The 20,397-nt window shown below is 37.8% G+C and overlaps 1 protein-coding gene across 5 annotated transcripts in view; it reads left to right on the forward strand.

Annotated features, from left to right (window-relative positions):
- The window catches only part of OXR1 (oxidation resistance 1), a 445,487-nt gene that overhangs the window by 145,831 nt on the left and 279,259 nt on the right, over positions 1-20,397 (forward strand). The window contains exon 1 of one of the 5 annotated variants that reach the window (XM_058698818.1): positions 17,673-17,713. The exons of the other annotated variants lie outside the window; for them this stretch is intronic. Coding sequence (XP_058554801.1) covers positions 17,688-17,713 — 26 coding nt within the window. The 5' untranslated portion in view covers positions 17,673-17,687. Of the gene's footprint in view, positions 1-17,672; positions 17,714-20,397 lie in introns of those variants that run through there. 5 annotated transcript variants of the gene reach the window in all.

Below are 20,397 nucleotides of genomic sequence, written 5' to 3' on the forward strand. Positions count from 1 at the left end.
AGGGGCTCCTGGGTGGCTCAGTCAGTTGAAGGTCCAACTCTTGATTTTGGCTCAGTTCATGATCTCAGTTTTGTGGGTTCAAGCCCCACGTCAGGTTCTGTGCTGACCCTGTGGATCCTGCTTGGGATTCTCTCCTCTCTCTCTCTCTCTCTCTCTCTCTCTGCCCTCCCCTGCTCATGTTCCCTCTGTCTCTCTCAAAATAAATAAACTTAAAAAAGAAGAAAAATTAAAAAGTAATGTTAAAGTTGAATGCCAATTTTACCTTAATAAAGCTGGAAAAATTGAATGGATTCAGGAAATATAATTCATTCACTTGTCATTTATTGAGTGTTTACTAGGAATCAGGTTCTATCCCAGATGCTGGGGACACAGTTATGGATAAAATATTTGAGGTCTCTATACCCTGTGAGCTCACTATCAGTTGGGGAGAGGGATAAGAAACAAGTAACTAATACTAAGATGAGATAATGCTCCCGGGTGCAGTGAGGTGCGGTGGGGCTGATAACACAGGGCAGTATGTGACTGAAAGTGAGGTGGGCTGTGGGAGGGTGTAGAATTGCCTGAGCTGTGGTGGCCATGTGGAACCTTTGAGGAGGTAATACTTGAGCTAAGAAGTGAAGGAGGCATCAGCCATACCGACATGAAGTAAAAGTCTCTGCAGTGGAAGGAACAGCAAGTGAGTGGTGCCGAAGGTAGGAACACATTTGTTGGGCTGGAGGAATGCAAAGGTCCGTGTGGCTCAGAAAGGGAGAGAGTGGTAGAAGATAAGTCTGGTGGGACAGCAAGGGGCTTTAAAGGCTTGGATAGGACGTGCATTTTATGCTAGGAATTCCTAGATATTCTAGTAAACCACTAGAAACGTTTAGCAGGGAAATGGGATGACCGGATTTATATTTGTGTGTGTGATATTATCCATATAAACATTATATATTATATTAAGAATGACTATTAACATAACAATTATAATTAGTAATAATATTGTAGGGGAGGCCAAATTTTACCACCACTCTCTTAGGATAGTTTAGCTGGATCTTGGAATTAAACTGATATAGCATGCTTCTGTAGCAGAAGAAAAGCATGTACGTTTTACATGACAGGGGAGCGCTCACAAGGAAATGAAGATCCATAGAAGTGGCCAAAATTACATGCTTTTATACTAGGCTGCACAATTGTGGACAAGAAACTAAAATATACAGGGGGCCCAGAGGAGGACCAGAATTCTTTTAGCAAGGTCTGTTTGCACAGAAATGTCTCAGCTTTGACTACAGGTTGAAGAATGTGTCTTCTCTTCTGCTGCAGGCAGGGCATCTTTGCTATGGGAGTTTTTATGTCTTCTTTTTAGGAAGAAAAAGGAAGAGGAGAATACCTTTCATGCATTTGCTGTTTCCCAGGTGCCTTCAGCTCAAACTAATCCCCATGACAAAGTGACTACGATTCATATAATAATACATAGCACATATGGTATACACTGAGAATATATAACATACATCTACAGTGGACCCTTCAGACACAGGTCTGAACTATGGGCGTCCACATATAGGCAGACTTTTTTCAATAAATGCAGTAAAATACTGTAAAGGAGTTTTCTCTTGCTTATGATTTTCTCTGTTTTTTTTTTTTCAAAGAACAGCAGGTCTTCTTATTTTTCTTAAAGTTTTCATCTTCCCTCCCCCTTTTTTTAAAGTTTATTAATTTTGAGAGAGGGAGCACAAGCAAGGGAGGTGCAGAGAGAGGGGGAGAGAGAATTCCAAGCAGGCTCTGTGCTGTCAGCACGGAGCCCGATGCAGGCTCACAAACCACAAGATCATGAGCTGAGCCATAGTTGGACACTTAACCGACTAAATCTCCTAGGTGCCCCATTCTGATTTTCTTAATACTATTGTCTTTCCTCCAACTTACTTTATTTTAAGAGTACAGTGAATAATACATAAAACATACAGATATTTATTAATCGACTAGCTATGTCATTGGTAAGGTGGGTAAGTTTTTGGGGGAGTCAAAAACTATACATGAATTTTCGACAGTACAGGTGATCAGCTCCCCTAACCCTGTGTTGTTCAAGGGTCAACCTGTACAGTATAAGTATACACAATATATATTTTTTATGTTATACATTTATATATTTTAATGACCATTCTGGCTACTGCATGGAAAGTGTATTATAAGGGACCATTAATGGGGAGAGTAAGTATTGAAGAGGAGTAAAGGTGGGGCAGAGGAGAAAAATGCATCAGTGAATTAGATACGAGCAAAATTTCTCAACCCCAGCACTATTCACGTTTTGGGCCAGACCGTTCCTTGTCGAGGAGTTAGGGGGCTGTGCTCAGAATTATAGGATATTTAGCCCCATCTCTGGCCTCTTATCACAAAATCTCCGTAGCATCACCCACCTCTCTGTCCAGTTGTAATAGCCTGAAGTATCTCCACACATTGCCAAATATCTATGGTGGGGGTAAAATTGGACTCAGCTGAGAACTACCAATAAGGTGATAGTATTGGTGGGAAAAAGAAGCCAATTTTTTAATATATATGTAGTGGTGGAATGTTAATGACCTGCTGACTAATTGAATTTAGAAAGTCTAGGGTAAAGAAGACATTGGTTCTTGTACATGACCCCATTTGCATGTACATAACAATATTTTCTTTGCAAATTACATTTATTTTCAGTTTACTAATGCAGATCCTGAAGGACTCTTTTTGGTAACAATGACTTACTTGTGAATTTTACTGCTATTTATAGAGTCTACTTGAACACAGAAACTACAACATAATTTACTAATGTGTGCTTATAAGTTATTCAGGCAGGTGTTCTCCCTAATTACTTTCAATCGTGTGGATTTGTGATCCTGTGAAAGGAAACTACCTTTTTCTGGTAAATATCAGTACATCTGCTTAACCATTTATAACAGCCTGAATGATTCATGTATGTTTGTGTGACTTTATAAGCATGTTGGGAACATGTATGTATGGATTTATGTCCCAGATGAAGAGCTGTACATTCTCTGTATGTAGGATGTGAAGGGGGGAGAAGTAACCACAAAGCTAGGGAAAGTAGGTGCATTTTGACTCGAAATAACAGAGAAACGATCTCTCCATTCTTTTGCTTTGCTGTCCAGTCATCTGGAACCATCCCGTCTTCACCTCTGCAGTGTGAAGCCCTATCTCATCCCCTTCCTCTCTTCCCTAGGCTCAGCAGCCCCAGGTACGACAAGCATCCTTCATGTGACTTACTTCCTCACCTTGCAATGCTCTGATCATTCACTGCTTTTTAGGATGTGGTTGAACATTTCTGCAGGACCAACCATATCCTGCGGACACCTAAACCTAAAATCAAGTTCCAAAATGGTCAGATCGATTAAGAGAAAAGCGAGGCTTTACTTTTTATTCTGGATGTTACATCCGTTTTAAAATCACACCAGTTGTTTTTGGAAATCCACGTGACCTTTTTTTTTCTCTCCAAGGAAAAATTTAAAATAATCATGACTTTCTGTCTAAAAAAGAAAACAGATACTATTTATAATGCTTGTCCTATAAAATATATTGGAGTTAGTAATTATTGAAATTGGCATAAAAACAAACAATTGCTATCATTTTATGACTGCTGGTCATGTGCCAGGCAGTTAGCTAAGCCCTTGCATATGTTATTTCTTTTTTTTTTTCTTTTTCTTTTACTGTTTCTGTTTCTGTTTCTTTTTTTTTTTATTTTTTATTTTTTATTTATTATTTTTTTTAGAGAAAGAGAGAGAGAGTGGGGGAGAGGGACAGAAGAGAGAGAGAGAGAGAGAGAGAGAGAGAATCTTAAGATGGCTCCCTACCCAGTGCTGAGCCTGAAATAGGGCTCGATCCCATGACCCTGGGATCATGACCTGAGCTGAAATCAAGAGTTGGATGCGCAACCAACTGAGCCACCCACATATGTTATTTCTAAATGGCTTGACACTTCTATCAAATGGATCTTATTATTCTCAATTTACAGATTTGGAAACCTGAATTATGAGATTATGTAGTCTTGCTCAAATTTGCATTGCTGGTGAGTAGGATATCCACATTTCAAACATAATTTGTTAGCTTCAAATGGTTAGCTACCTCACTTTCTACCCCTTTTAAAATCAAACAGCCACCATTGACTGAGTGCATCCCACTATGTTCTAGGGTTTTACAAATATAATTCAATTACTTCTCACCAGAGCCTAATAAAACGGGTGATTTGTGCCTGTTTTATCACTAAAAAAAAATAAATATAAGCTTAGGAGATGTTTGATAACTTATAGTTTTTGTCATGACCTTATGATTTCAAGTGACAGAAAACCTGGATATTAATGATTCCTGTAAAGATTGGGGGATAAAACTGGCTTCCATCATGACTGAGCCCAAAGGACCTGATCTCCCTCTCTCCATCTCTTTGCTGTGGTTTCCTCTCTGTTGGCTACCTCACACATTACCTTTCCTGTTAAGGTGGCTGAGTGGCTTCCAACAACTGCCAGCTTACATCCTTCCTGCTCACCAGTCCTTAGCAGACCATCCATGCCTATTTCCTCACAGTTCCTACACATTTCTGGAATTGAATATTATTTTTCTTATTGACTGGGCCTGAATCACATGCTCCCTTCGGGGCAGAGACACGGGGTCAACCACAACTCAAACCTCATGGAGGTTTGTACTCTCCATCCCCTCACCCCCCACCTCTCACCCCCCACCAAAGGAGACGACTGGTGAGCAGAACAAAATAAAATATCTGTCCATTATATGTACCTTTGATCCGGTAGCGGTAAGCACATAGTCAGGATTCAAACCCAAATATATAAGGATCCAAAGCACTTTCTCCTATCCTTTACATTGATCTCTTCATCTCCAGGTAATTGTTTTTAAAAATTCATTGTGAGATAATTTCTCAATTTCTGATGCTTCTGTGAAAAACTGTGCCATTTTGTTAAGGAAATGGCACTTAAAAGCATCAGCGTAGTTGTGATATCTTTTAACAAAAGTAACAAGGCTATCAACATACAGGGAAATATTTTTTCTAGAAGACAGACATTTTCTAAACTTCAAGTAAAAAAAAAAAGGAATGTTTCATAGTATATTTTGCATTGAATAAATGTTCCTATTTACATCTCCAAAATAAACGATATTTAGCAGAGAATGGGCTTTCTCCTCACCTTTCATTTTAGGGCTACACTACTATTTTCTATCTCTTCCACCAATTCAAATAGTCTTTGGCATTTCAACAATCTTTAGTTCAGTGTCTTCGACCTTCTAATTTGGGAGTAGTACTCTCCCCTTTGGAGAAATTAAGCAGAAGAATGTAAGCAGAAAGAAATAATATAAACTAGTAGGAAGAGTATAGCATTAGGAACCAGAAACCCAGGTTTATGATCCCAATCTGATAATACCTCCCTGTGAATGAGGGATGGCAAATGAGGTTCTTTTTGAAATGATTGCCTACAACCCTCTTACATATCTCTTTGGTGGCTGTTTTCACACTGAATAGCCAGTATAGCAACATTCATTCACTTAGACAAAATGAATTGAGCATCTATGGCAAGGTACTGTGGTGGATATGGTGAAGGCTGCAAGATGACTTCTCAAGAACATCTGTCATCCCTAAGATGCATTGATTGTCTAGTATGTGTTTGACATTGTACTAGAAGCTAGGGCTATAATGATGCATAGAAAAGCCCTAAGGGGCCTATCATTTAATTGGAGAGATGTGTGCAAAGGGAAAGATAAATAAATATAATAAATATAAAAGTCAGCATATACAAGGCGCCATTTAATAGGACACGGAAGTACTTCGAGCATTCAACTTCTTATTGAGCAGTTCAGACCTTTGAAGACTGTTTACACATAGATTGTAATAATGGTGAATCTAATTGCTTCCATAAATGTCAGCATAGAGGTAACGTAGGAGATGAAGGTGGGTACACAAGGACTAGATTGTAGACTGATATCGCCCATATCCAGAATGGACTAAAATAAGGAAAGAAAAGGATTGAGAAACCCATCACAAACCATAGCAATCATCATGTCTTCATGTTATTATGTTGTCCAGTACAGGAACCACTAGTTCATGTCAACATGTGTTGTAAGTGAAAAATACACCCTAAATTTCTAAGATTCAATAAGAGAACGCAAAATATCTCATTAATAATTTTTATATTGATCACATGTTGAAATGATAATATTTTGGATGCACTGGGTAAGATAAAATATTGATGAAAGTAATTCTTTTTAATGTGCATTCTAAGAATTTAAAATTATGTGTATGGCTTATATTATATGGCTGTTGGATAGTGCTATTCTGTTTGACCAGATTAGGAACTAGGAATGTTTTATAAATCCCATTTTTCACCAGGTCTGCACTCCACATTGTGGGTAGGAGAATACCAAGCACCTACTCTTTTCTGGGCTGTGATGTAAAGTAGGTTTTATTATCCTCAGTTCAGAGGAGGCCAGTTCAGATTCAGTAACTTGTCCTGGGTCATAGAGAGTAAATAGCGGAATTCTAACTCAAGACTGTCCTGCTCTGAAGAAGGCGCTCATCTGTACACTTAGGCTGTATGACCAAAGTACTGCCACTAAACTGGCGCTGCCTGAGTATGAGAGTGTTAGGATGCCACTACTGCATTGTCGGACCCTCACAATGAAAAGCAGACAGTGCAAGGGTAACGAGCAAGGGCTCTGGAGTCACCAGCGTGGGATCCTAAGCCTGAGTCTTCTGCTTTCTGGCTGGGCAAACTATTGAACTACGGAGAGATTTGGCTTTGTCATCTGCAAAATGGAGATGACAGTAATGCTGTGCTCACAGGTTTGTTATAAGTGTTAAATCAAATGATATTTGTGAAGTGCTTAACAGTGCCTACCTGTGCCACAGTTCAGATTCAATAAATGGTAGCATGTTTGAGATAGGAGGCCAGAGGTACGGCATGTTGGTGTGGGGCCCTCTAACCCGTCTGATGAATCTGGACTTGGATTAGCACTGTTCTTAATTTACCAGGCATGTGAACTTGGGCCAGTTACATGACTTCTCTCTCTGTCACACCTATATTTGAATTAGATTTAATAAAAGTCTCATTCCCATTGTTGCTGAGATAATTAAATGACATAATACACAAAAGGTTCTTAGAATCCCACCCTGAGCCAAAGAATGGGTAATGATAATTGCATTGATTGCATTGTTGTTGTTAATATTTAGAAGACATTTGCTTTTGAAAATTGTATTTATATCGGGGTGCCTGGGTGGCTCAGCCGGTTGAGCATCCAACTTCGGCTCAGGTCACGATCTCGAGGTCTGTGAGTTCGAGCCCCACGTCGGGCTCTATGCTGACAGCTCAGAGCCTGGAGCCTGCTTCGGATTCTGTGTCTCCCTCTCTCTCTGCCCCTCCCCTGCTCATGCTCGCTCGCTCTCTCTCTCTCTCTCTCTCTGTCAAAAATAAATAAACATTAAAAAAAAATTTTTATAAAAACAAAATTGTATTTATATCTTTGGCTTTTTATTCTTGTAAGTTTTTAATTGGTTTTGTTTTATTTAGTTTAATTTTCTTTTCTGACAAATGCTTTTACATCTGGGGTTCTAAACCACTGTGCTTTCTGAATCCATTTCTTCCGGACTCTTCCCATATAGCAGTTACGCATGTGCTGGCCTTTAATAGGGACTCCCCGCCCACTTCAACCACCTTCTGACTTGCCATCCAAACATTTGTGAGTTGCATCTTGCAAACCTCAGAGGGAGAAGGAACAAATCACTTGAAACCAGATAGCCATGCCTCTGAGATTAGTAAAAGTACAGTTTTACATTTAGTTCTTTTCTTTTAGTTTTTATTTAAATTCCAGTGAGTTAACATACAGTATTATATTAGATTCAGGTGTGCAAGATAGTGATCTGGCGCTTCCATTCATCACCCAGTGCTCATCACAAGTGCACTCCTTGATCCCCATCACCTATTTCACCTGTTCCCTCACCCGCTCCGCCCTTCTGGTAACCATCAGTGTGTTTCTATAGTTCAGAGTCTGTTTCTCAGTTTGTCTCTCTCTTTTTTCCCCTTTGCTTCTGTGTTTTGTTTTTATTTTTTATTATCTTTTAAAATTCTATTTGTTTATTTGAGAGAGATAGAGACAGTGTGAGTGGGGGAGGGGCAGAGAGAGAGAGAGAGGAAGAAAGAGAGAATCCCAAGCCAGCTCCATGCTGCCGGTGCAGAGCCCAACATGGGGCTCGAACTCAGGAAACTGCGAGATCATGACCTGAGCCGAAACCAAGAGCCAGACATTTAACCGACTCAGCCATCCAGGCGCCCTTGTTTTGTTTTTTAATTTCCACATATGAGTCTATTGATGTCTTCTGCCCCACTTTTAATTGGATTATTCATTTTTTGGGTGTTGAGTTTCATAAGTTCTTTCTATAATTTGGATACTAACTGTATTGGATAAGTCATTTGCAAATATCTTCTCCCATTCCATACATGCCTTTTAGTTTTGTTGATTATTTCCTTCACTTTGCAAGAGCTTTTTATTTTGATGAAGTCCTAGTAGTTTAATTTTACTTTTGTTTCTCTTCCTTCAGGAGACATTATCTAAAAAGAAGTTATGGCCCATGTCAAAGAAGTTACTGGCTGTGTTCTCCTCTAGGATTTTTATGGTTTCAGATCTCACATTTAGGTCTTTCATCCATTTCGAATTTATTTTTGAGTATGATGTAAGAAAGTGGTCCAGTTTCATTCTTTTGCATGTTGCTGTCCAGTTTTCCCCAACATCATCTGTTGAACAGACTGCCTTTTTCCCATTGCACATTCTTTCCTGCTCTGTCAAAGATTAATTGACCATATGATTGTGGGTTCATTTCTGGGTTTTCTATTCTGTTCTCTTGATATGTGTGTCTATTTTTGTGTCACTACCATATGGTTTTGACATTTAAAAAGATGTTTATTTATTTATTTTGAGAGAGAGTGTGTGAGTGCAGAAGGGGGAGAGAGAGAGAGGGAGAGAGAGAGAATCCCAGGCAAGCTCAGCACTGTCAGCTCAGAGCCTGAGGCAGGGCTCCATCTCACAAAGCATGAGGTTATGACCTGAGCCAGAGATCAAGTGTCAGACACTTAACCAACTGAGCTACCCAGGCGCCCTGACTACTAAAGCTTTGAAGTATAACTTAAAGTCCAGAATTGTGATGCCTCCAGCTTTCTTTTTCTTTTTCAAGATCGCTTTAGTTATTTGGGTTCTTTTGTGGTTCCTCAAAAGGTTTAAGATTGTTTGTTCTAGTTCTGTGAAAGATGCTGTTGGTATTTGAATAGAAATTGCGTTAAATCTATAGATTGCTTTGGGTAGTATAGACACTAACAATATTTGCTTTTCCAAAGAGCATGGAATGTCTTTCTATTTACTTCTGTCCTTTTCAATTATTTTTTAATCAGTGTTTTATAATTTTCACAGTACAGATCTTTCACCTCTTTGATTAGGGTTATTCTTAGGTTATCTTATTATTTTTGGTGCAATTTGTCTTTCTGCTGCTTCATTATTGGTGCATTAAAATGCAACAGATTTCTGTACATTCATTATGTATCCTGTGAGTTTACTGAATATATTTATGAGGTCTAGCAGTTTTTTGGTGGAGTCTTTTAGGTTTTCTATGTATAGTATCATGCCATCTGCAAATAGTGAAAGCTTTACTTCTTCCTTGATGATTTGGATGCCTTTTATTTCTTTTTGTTGTCTGATGGCTGTGGCTAGGACTTGCAGTACTATGTTGAATAAAAGTGGTGAGAGTGAACATCCCTGTTGTGTTCCTGACCTTAGAGGAAAAGCTCTCAGTTTTTCCCCATGTAGGATGATGTCAGCTATGAGTTTTTCAAATATGGCCTTTATTATGTTGAAGTATGTTCCCTCTAAACTTAACTTTGTTGGGGATTTTTATCATGAATGGATGTTATATTTTGTCAAATGCTTTTTCTGTATATTGAAATGATCATATGGTTCTTATCCTTTCTTTTATTAGTGTGATCCATCATGTTGATTGATTTGCAAACACTGAAACACCTTTGTAGCCCAGGAATAAATCCCACTTGATGGTGGTGAATGATTTTTTTTAATGTGTTTTTGGATTCAATTTGCTAATCTTTTGCTAAGGATTTTTCCATCTGTGGTCATCGGGGATATTGGTCTTATGGTCCTCTTTTTTAGTGATGTCTTTATCTAGGTTTTGATATCAGGGTAATGCTGGCCTCATAGAATGAATTTGGAAGTTTTTCTTCCTTTTCTATTTTTTGGAATAGTTTGAGAAGAAAAGGTATTAACTTTTCTCTAAATTTTTAGAATTTGCCTGTGAAGCCATCTGGTCCTCAACTTTTATTTGTTGGGAGTGTTTTGATTACTCATTCAATTTCTTTGCTGGTTATCAGTCTGTTCAAGTTGTCTATTTCTTCCTGTTTCAGTTTTGGTTATTTATATTCTAGGAATTCATCTATTTCTTCTAGGTTGTCCAGTTTGTTGGCATATAGTTTTTCCTAATATTCTCTTATAATTGGTTGTATTTCTGTGGTGTTGGTTGTTATTTCTCGTCTCTCATTTGTGATTTTACCTATTTAGGATCTCTCTGTCTCTTTGTCTCTTTTTCGTTTTGTAAGTCCTGCTAGAAGTTTACAATTTTATTAATTTTTTTTTAAGGAACCAGTTCCTGATTTCATTGATCTGTTCTATTATAGGTACAGTTCTAATTAAGTTCTGAACACAGAACACTCCTGTGGATAAAGTCTTTGAGAATTTGTGAATTTGTTAATGAACCTCTGAGTTCTGGATAGTTGAAGTTGCTGAATAAGTGAGGTTTTATTGTGGCCAATTATCATTTGGAGGCATGAATAAAATTTCACTCTATTGACTTTTTATTTCAGCTTCAGTAAAATGGAGAAAGTATCTGCTGTCTCTTCCATTGAGGGGACTGATAGTGGTGCACTTCGTCAGTGGAACTGCATTGGTAGTTTCCAAAGTGAAGAACAGTTTTCAAACTCCAGAGTGTTGTCTAGATATTACTGATTTATAATTGATTGGTTTATTCCTACACCTTCACCCACACCTAAAAACTACGGTAGAATAGGTTCTGCTCTGAAGAAAAGTGTGCGGCATTTCCTGGGCAGCTGTGCTCAGGGATGTCCTAGGTACCACTGCACAACTGTCCTTAGTACTAATAAATATCATAGGGCAATTGGCACAATCTTTAATGAAAATGTGATTTTCTTTTCCTTACATGATGAAAGCACTGCTGATTTTACTAATGAACGATTACAGGTGTATAGTTAAGAATAAAAAGAGATTTTCATTTCTTTCTGTACTAGATGGTAAAATAACTTCCAACTCATTACAATTTGATTGGTAAATTTTACCTTAGGCCTGTACATGCATATGAAAAATATCAGACTCCTGATGAATAGGTTACTGTCCAAAGTTTCTACTCTCCTCTATTTCCTTTTAGGAAGGTATTGGATTTGGTTTATAGTTATTAACTCTTTTGATATAGACAGTTAAATGTGTGTGTGTGTGTGTGTGTGTGTGTATTTTATTAGAGTGCATGCACATGTGAGTCGGGGGGGCAGAGAGAGGGGGAGAGAGAGAGAATTCCAAGCAGGCTGCATTTCCAGCACAGAACCTGAAGTGGGGCTTGATCCCACAACCCTGAGATCATGACCTGAACTGAAATCGAGAGTTGGACCCTCAACTGACTGGGCCACCCAGGCACCCCAAGGCAGTTAAATATATTGAAAAGACTTGGAATTTTAAAATAATAGTAATAAAATCAAGGTTTATGTTTCATCTTAGGAAAACATATCAAAATATAAAGTAGTGCTACATTGAAATCAAAATACCAGTACAGTATGTTAACCAAATGATCCATGTTTTTTCATCAATTATTTTTTTTAGAGAGAGAGAGTGAGCAGGGGAGAGAGGCGAGGACGGGGGAGAGAAAGAGAGGGAGAGAGAGAGAGAGAGAGAGAGAGAGAGAGACGGAGAGAGAATCTTAAGCAGGCTTTACACTTAGTGTGGAACCCGATGTGGGGCTTGATCCCATGACTCTGGGATCACGACCTGAGCTGCAATCAAGAGTCAGACACTCAACCAACTGAGCCACCCAGGCAACCCTTCCATCAATTATTATTCTCAGGTTAAATGTATAAAAATAATTAACACCTTCCCAACTCATACCATTTCCAAGTATGACTGTTAACGTTGTGTTTTTTTATAGCTGATCTTAGTTTAAATAAATATAGTTTATTTATTTTTGAGAGAGAGAGATACAGACAGACAGCAAGGGAGGGGCAGAGAGAGAAGGAGACAGAATTCGAAGCAGGCTCCAGGCTCTGAGCTGTCAGCACAGAGCCTGATGCAGGGCTTGAGGTTGTGAACTGCAAAATCATGACCTGAGCTGAAGTCAGACGCTTAACCAACTGAGCCACCCGGGCTCCCCAATCCTTGTTTGAGTTTTTAAAAAGGAACTTACCATCTCAAAAATTTAATTCCAAAATTTTCGTAGAAACTTTATGTGTACACACACACACACACACACACACACACACACACATCCCCACCATCTATACACACCATACAGAATGTTAGCATTGAGAGAATTTAATATAAATCACATATTTAAGAACAAGCATAAAATACATTAGATATGACCTTGGGCAATAGGCATTAGGAATTCAAGGAGAGTTCTTTTTCTGATGTTTTTAAATCCTTCGTCTAATGAGTCTGCCAACAGAGGCTTTTATTTGTAGGAATTAAATCGCAACTACTGAAGCAGTTCTGATAATATCCACCTGCTTTCCTGTTATTAAAGAACCTCGTAGCACATTGGACAAAACAGCCCAATCTCACCTATTTTATTTCTAGTAGAACTTCACAGGCTGGTGACAAGTCTGTAGTCATTTAAGAGGCTTATTTAGGCACTAAATACCCAAGAAGGGTGAACTCTGAATCATGGTAAGACAAACTAACGATGTGGTTGTGAAAAGTATCATGAGGCCCAACTGCTAAATTCCAAGAGTCTGTCCAAACATTAGCGTTTCCATAGTGCCAGCGAATCCATCTGCAGGGCACTGAAGCTAGCAGCCACGTGCCCATAGTTTGGGAAGTACTCATTATTAACTAGGTCATGTTTCAAGGCAGCACCCCAGATGGCACCACATCCAGCTTGTGCTGAAATAATACCAGCCTCATTGCCATGCCTGTTTCCTATGCACACTCCCCCCATTTTTGCCAAGGACATCCTTGGACATCCTCCTTGATTTCCATCTATGCCCAGCGTCTGTTACCTTTTTAGACTTTTTTCCTTACCTTTGAAGTTTACTCTAGATGTCTACTTATGCAGATTTTACCTGATTAAAAATGTTCAGGAAAGAAATAAAAGGACACCCATGCTAATTAGTTCACAGCTTAGCACTGTTCAGATTGCAAAGCCTTAGGAAAATTTCTACACTTGGCAAGAGATATCTTACTCCTGTTCTTCTCTGAAAGGGCAGTGAAAACAGCTCCTCCTGAAGTAGAGTGGCAAAACCAGATCGTTTTGTGGCACCAGGTTAGGTCCTACATTACGAGCAAGTTGGCCTTAACTTCTGGTGGGGTAGGGGTGCTGGTGAATAGAAGCATTAACAAGACAGACCACAGTTGGGGCATAATTTTCAAACCCCAGCGTGTGCAGAGGGAAGCAGACAGAGGCCTTTCTTCCTAGGCTGTGAAACGGAGGTTGGCTTTGTGACAGTTTGCTTCTCCAGTCTGAGCAGATGGATGAGAGTGAAAAGTAGGAGTGTGATGAGAGGTGGCTCATCTCCCCTTCACTCTAGCCTTCTAGAAGTCAGCAAGGAGGACCCCTGGTTGTGTGCAAATGTGGCTCCCTAACAGATTGGTCTGTAGTCTGAAGACACTGCTCTCATTTCTGGTTCTCTTCACCAGTCAAGGTGTGGAAATGCCCTGGGGCTATCCTATTTCATGCTTCCCTGAACTCCTAGGGGGCTTCTCCACTTAGAAACTGAATTTTTGCAATGATTTTTGGTGGAAGAAATCTAAGTTTTCATTCCACCCCAACCTATCCTTTAAATGACCTATGTTTTACTCTTTCTGCTCCTTGTATTTGTGATGATGCTGGTCCTTATATCTAAGGACCATGTTTACAGAATATTTTTAACCAGACTTGATCACTTTTGATTTTCAACTGATAAAAACCATTCTAGTTTTGGTAATCCTCTATGAAATGTAATTTAAAACACATTTTATCTCCCTGTCTTTTATGAAGATATAAATATTAGACCATGTCGCAAAGATTAAGCACATGTGGATAATATTTAAAATTGAAATAAAATCAAATAAAACTGTTTCTGAAATTAATTTAATACATAGATATTGATATCCCAGGCTTTGGGATCAAGCACTCTGAGTTATAATCCTGGCTCTGCTAATTACATGTTTTGTGAACTTGGGTAAGTTACATAAATTTTCAACATCTCAGTTTCCTTATCTGTAAAATAGGGATACCAGTGTTTATTTTTTTCTGTGTTGTTGTTTATTAGTAATGGCATATGCAGAGTTACCAGCTTATAGAAGGAGTTCAACAAATGATTGCTCCTAAGTGGTAATGCAGGGATGTCACTAATTCTAATGTTTTGTCTGTCTCAGAGTTTTCCAGATTTTACATATACACTCCTTTAATTTGTTTAACAAACACGTGAAGAGAATCCATTATATTGAAGGTTCTGGGGGCTTTTAAAAACTCTTAAGGGAATTTATACCTTCATGAGAATGATCAGCTTAGCACAAATAACTTTTAAAATAACTTTGAAGGACAGCTTTTTAAAAAGTATGGCATGTTTTCCTGACTTTAGAAATATTGATAACTCAGGGTCATGACTATGATCATTGTTTAAATACTGAGACGTACTGCCTTGATTTGTCAGTCCTATTCAGGTGTGAAAGGATCTTTGTTTCCCATTACACTGCTTGAATCTTGAATCTTATTATCTGGTTTTCATATTTGCTCTATCTGTGCCTTAATGTTTTTAGTGTACTTCCACATTTCAAATTTATTTCTTTATTGTAATTATTTTTTTAAAAATTCAGTATAGCTAAATAAATAAATAAATTCAGTATAGTCAACGTACAATGTTATATTGTTTCACAAATTCTATAAGTTACTCAGTGCTCATCACAATAACTGAACTCTTAATCCCCTTCATCTATGTCACACAATGCCCTGCCCCCTGACCTCCCTTCTGCTAACCACAAGTTCTCTATATTTAAGAATCTTGGTTTAAAAATTTTTTTTAATGTTTTATTTGTTTTTGAGAGAGAGAGAGAGAGTTAGAGGAGGGGCAGAGAGAGAGGGAGACACAGAATCTGAAACAGGCTCCAGCCTCCAAGCTGTCCGCACAGAGCCAGATTCAGGGCTTGAATTCACAAGCTGTGAGATCATGACCTGAGCTGAAGTTGGATGCTTAACCAACTGAGCCACCCAGGCGCCCCAAGAGTCTGTTTCTGTTGTTTGTCTCTTTTTTTTTCTTGGTTTGTTTTGTTTTTTTAAATTCAGCATATGAGTGAAATTATATGGTATTTGTCTTTCTCTTACAGACCTATTTCATATATCCTCATATACTTCATATACCCATATACACCCTCATAAGTATGTACATATACTTAGTTCATTATACCCTCTTGATCCATCCCATTGCAAGATTTGCAATGAAAATGGCAAGATTTCATTATTTTTTTGGATGAGTAATATTCCATTATATACATACCATATCATCTTTATCCATTTATCTGTTGATGGATACTTGGGTTGCTTTCATATTTTGGCTATTTTAAATAATGCAGCAATAAACATAGAGGTGCATGTATCTTTCAGAACTAGTGTTTTCATATTCTTTGGGTATATATTCAGTAGTGAAATTACTGGATCATATGGTAATTCTATTTCTAATTTTTTGAGGAATTTCCATGCTGTTTGCACAAGTTTGTATTCCCACCAACATTTCAGAATTCCTTTTTCTCCACATCCTCGCCAATACTTGTTGTTTCTTGTGTGTGTGTATTTATTTTATTAAAACAAGATTTTATTAAAAAATTAATGTTTATTTTTGAGAGAGAGAGAGAGTGAGTAGAGGAGGGGCAGAAAGAGGGAGACACAGAAGCTGAAGCAGGCTCCAGGCTCCATGCTGTCAGCACAGAACCTGATGCGGGGCCTGAACTCACAAACTGCGAGATCATGACCTGAGCTGAAGTTGGACACTTAACCAACTGAGCCACCCAGGCGCCCCCAAGATTTTATTACATTCAAATTAGTTAACATACAGTGTAGTATTGGTTTCAGGAGTAGAATTTAATGATTCATCACTAACATATAACACTCAGTGCCCATCACAAGTGCCCTCCTTAATGCCAATCACCCATTTAGCTCATCCCCCTACCCAGCACCCCTCCAGCAACCCTCAGTTTATTCTCTGTAGTTAAGAGTCTCTTATGTTTTTGATTCTAGTCATTATGACAGGTGGGGGGTGATATCCTGTTGTGGTTTTGATGTGTGCTTCCCTGATGATGAGTGATGTTGAATATCTTTTCATGTATCTGCTGGCCATCTGTAGGTCTCCTTTGGAGAAATCTCTGTTCATGTCTTCTGTCCATTTTTTAATTGAATTATTTGTTTTGGTTTTTTTTTTTTTTTTTTTTTTTGGTGATGAGTTGCAGACTTTTATTATTTTATCATCTACACCCCAGATTTTGAAAACACATTAAAGGTTAAATATTTCTTTAAAGGCATTTAAAACCTTTTGAGGGTATTAATTCAACAATAATGAGGCTTATCTGTTGTAATGCTTCACATTAAGTCACTAAATATATCTTATCTAAGTATTTTTCTTTTAATAATCAGGAAGGGCGTTCTGGTGGCATGAGGGATCTACTGAAAGTAATGTAATAATGTGAGGGAAATATGATAAAGTGGTCAGGAAGTCAGTCTTAGGAGTCTTAAAACGCAGAGTTCAAATCCCATCTCTGCCAATTACTAGTTATTTGACCTTAAGCGAGTTCCTCAACTTGCTAAATATTCCATTCTTCCTTCTGTTAAATGAAAATATGAGTAGTACCTACCTCACAGGCCACTGAGATTAATTAAGTAATACATTTAAAGCACTTAGCACAATGCCTAGCACTTAGTAAGAATGCAGTGAGTGAATTATAATGAGAATGGTGTAGACATCAATGTTATTCTTTGGTGGTTAAAAGTCTGATATTGCTACTATCTCTAAATTGTTTCTGTGTTTTCTTTGTATGCTACAAGGAAATTTCACCTTAGTGCTCCCTATCATTGACTAATATCTCTTATTGTATGGTTTAAATTATATGCTATAAAGAAAAACACACTCATAGAAGCATATTTCTCACATAAATGAGTAAAGAACAACTGCATTTAACACCCGGCTTCCTTGTACTTACTAAATGGCATTTTCTATACGGGGGATAACAGCTTGCTGTGTGGACTTTAGGGTCCCTTTTTCCTCGGATGCTTTTCTGCATACTGGCTCCTCCCCCAACCACTGGCCCTTGGTGGAGGTGTGGGTGGAGCTTGTGAGACATCAAGTGCCAGGCACACGGGTAACAGAACACTTATCAGATCAGACTCGGCTCCCACAAAGATATAAGGTTGCCTGCTCACCTGCACAGAAATGACGAAGGACAGAAACAGCCCAGGGTAGGTGGGATCTACCAGCTTTGTCTGTTGTTACTTCCTCTGTTATTATGCAGAAACATTTCCTAGTTCCATTATCAAATTGATCTCTGATATCTGTGCAAGTGGGAAATCAAATCTTTGTGCTTATGGGAGCAAACATGTGGATTTCTGTAGCCATTTGTTTCCTGGTGAAATGGGACCAAGAACAAGGCAGCCTGCCAAAGGCATAGGTACTATAGAAAGAGAAAACCTTTCTGACCTGCTTGGTTTGCTATATCCATTACATCTGATCCCTTTCAAAACCATAATGCTTTGTAATTTTTAAATGATATTTCTCCTATTTTTATCTCAGCGTCACCAGTTACTAACACCTCTTGCTGTATGCTTTAAATGATTTAAATGGCATGGGGAGATCATCATACATTTTACTTTACATTAAAACTATTGTAAGCACTTATTATATATTTCAGTATGTTGTATTGAGCTTACTACATTATTTAAAATCATTTTTAAATGGTTACTTGAAAAAGTGAAAATTACGTGAAAAGTTTTATTTACGTTTCTCTGAGAATAATAGCTTTCTGAGCACTTTCTGTTTTAAATGAACAAAATGGAGTAGGTGTAGCAACATAGAACTCTATTGGATATTCTTGCTTTTCAGTTGTTTCTGGGCAGTGGTGGATGCCTATGTGATCTTTGAAAATTTTTTTTAATGTTTATTTATTTTTGAGAGAGAGAGAGACAGAGTGCGAGCCAGGGAGGGGTATAGAGAGAGGGAGACACAGAATCTGAAGCAGGCTTCAGGCTTTGAGCTGTCAGCACAGAGCCTGACGTGGGGCTCGAACCCACGAACTATGAGATCATGACCTGAGACGAAGTCAGACGCTTAACCCACTGAGCCACCCAGGTGCTCCATGGGATCTTTTAGAATATTGGATATCGTAGACGTGCAGAAACTCATCTCCCACCCTCAGAACTAAACTAAATTCCCTTTACTCAATAATAATAATAATAATAATAATAATAATGATAATAATAATAATAATAATTCTCCTTTTGCTATAAGACTGCATTTTCTTTTTCTTTATTTCAGTAAGATGCAGTCAACAGTATTGATATTTTTAACATTATTCAAGTATCAAAATTATCTTACATTATTTTAAATAATTAAAGCTTTTTCTTTCTTCTTATATGAAGTTTGCAAGGGGGTAGGTTGGGAAAAGGACATAATTTTTGAAACTCAAGTATTTAACTAGATTACTTAATTAGCATTCTGCTGCCTGGTTGATATTTATAGTTGACCATGAATTTGCATCTTGGAAGCTAGAAAACCACAATCATCTGGAAACTTAATTAAAAACACATAGATTTTGCTTGAATTAAAAAGAAATTTTAGAAGTTAAACTTTCCTAATTAAGAATTAACCCGCTACAGCAGATGATATCCCTTTGATCACTTTTGACTCTTTGTTTAATAATGAGAAATACTTGCAGTTCTTGCCTTCCCCCGCCAACATTTAAATGAGGAAAACTATCCCAAGTTCTGAGCCAAAAAGCAGGTAGTTACACAGAACATGCTTTAGTCACAAAACCAGTGATGTCTTCCAGAAACTTTAGCAAAGTATTTCTTTAGAAATAGTCCCAGATACACCACCACTTATATTAGACGATGACAGTTACTGTTTAATACAAGCGAACATTCTGTGCTTTCTGTGTATCAGCAGTTATCACAGCCACTTCTGTGAGATTGGTGTAATAATTACTATTGCAGTAATCAGTATACTGAGGTATAAAAAGAGTAAATACATATCCCAGCATTACACAACTAGTAAATGTAGCAATAGGGTCAATAGTAGCTTGGTAATTAATAAATTTGAAAAGTTAGAACATATTCAGTCCAAGATTAATTTTTAAAAATTCTCCTTGCACTTTCTTCATTAGTAAGTCACACTTACAAAACATGTTCTTTATTCATATAAATAAAACACTATATACATGTATAAGGAAAAAATTATGTTGCATCCCCTTTTTAAGTAATACTCTCCTGGCAGTGAAGAATATCCTTCCACATTTTTTTTCAGACTTAAACAACACCTGTGTACTCTCCCACATGCATACATATTTTAAACAAAAATAACAATATACTATGAACATTACTCTGAAATTTGGTATTTTACTAAATTACCTATCACAGTAGAGTGATGCGTACTCCAGGCCAGTGTAATTATAGCTCAGCTTTGCATTCCTGTATAATATTTCATGGGATGGATATGACATAATTGATTCATGTTATGATGGATGTTTGAATAAGTGAATGATCAGTTGTTTTAAGTGTTTGAAATAGACACCTGATAGTGAGATGAGCTAGATGCTTTAACCAAAGCTAAGGTGTGATTATGAAGGCATTCCTCATACTACTGTAATTTATTAGTGATTACTTGATAAAAATCATGCCTGGCCACATCCCAAGTGCACATTTCAATGCTCCCATCACTTTTAAGACTATAATTGATATCATCATGTTTGACTGTATGTAGTATCTTAAGTTTAGATTCCTTGAAGAGAACCAGAAGGACTTAGGAAATGTAAAAATTAGGAAATGTCCATGTAATGTTAAACTTTACTCATAGGAGAAAGATGCACTAAATCGTTGCAGTCCTAAATTTTGGATTGGAAAGGAGAAACAAAAGCAATCGAAACAATAAA

This window comes from Neofelis nebulosa, chromosome 14 (assembly GCF_028018385.1).
Source record: "Neofelis nebulosa isolate mNeoNeb1 chromosome 14, mNeoNeb1.pri, whole genome shotgun sequence".
NCBI classification, from domain to species: domain Eukaryota; kingdom Metazoa; phylum Chordata; class Mammalia; order Carnivora; family Felidae; genus Neofelis; species Neofelis nebulosa.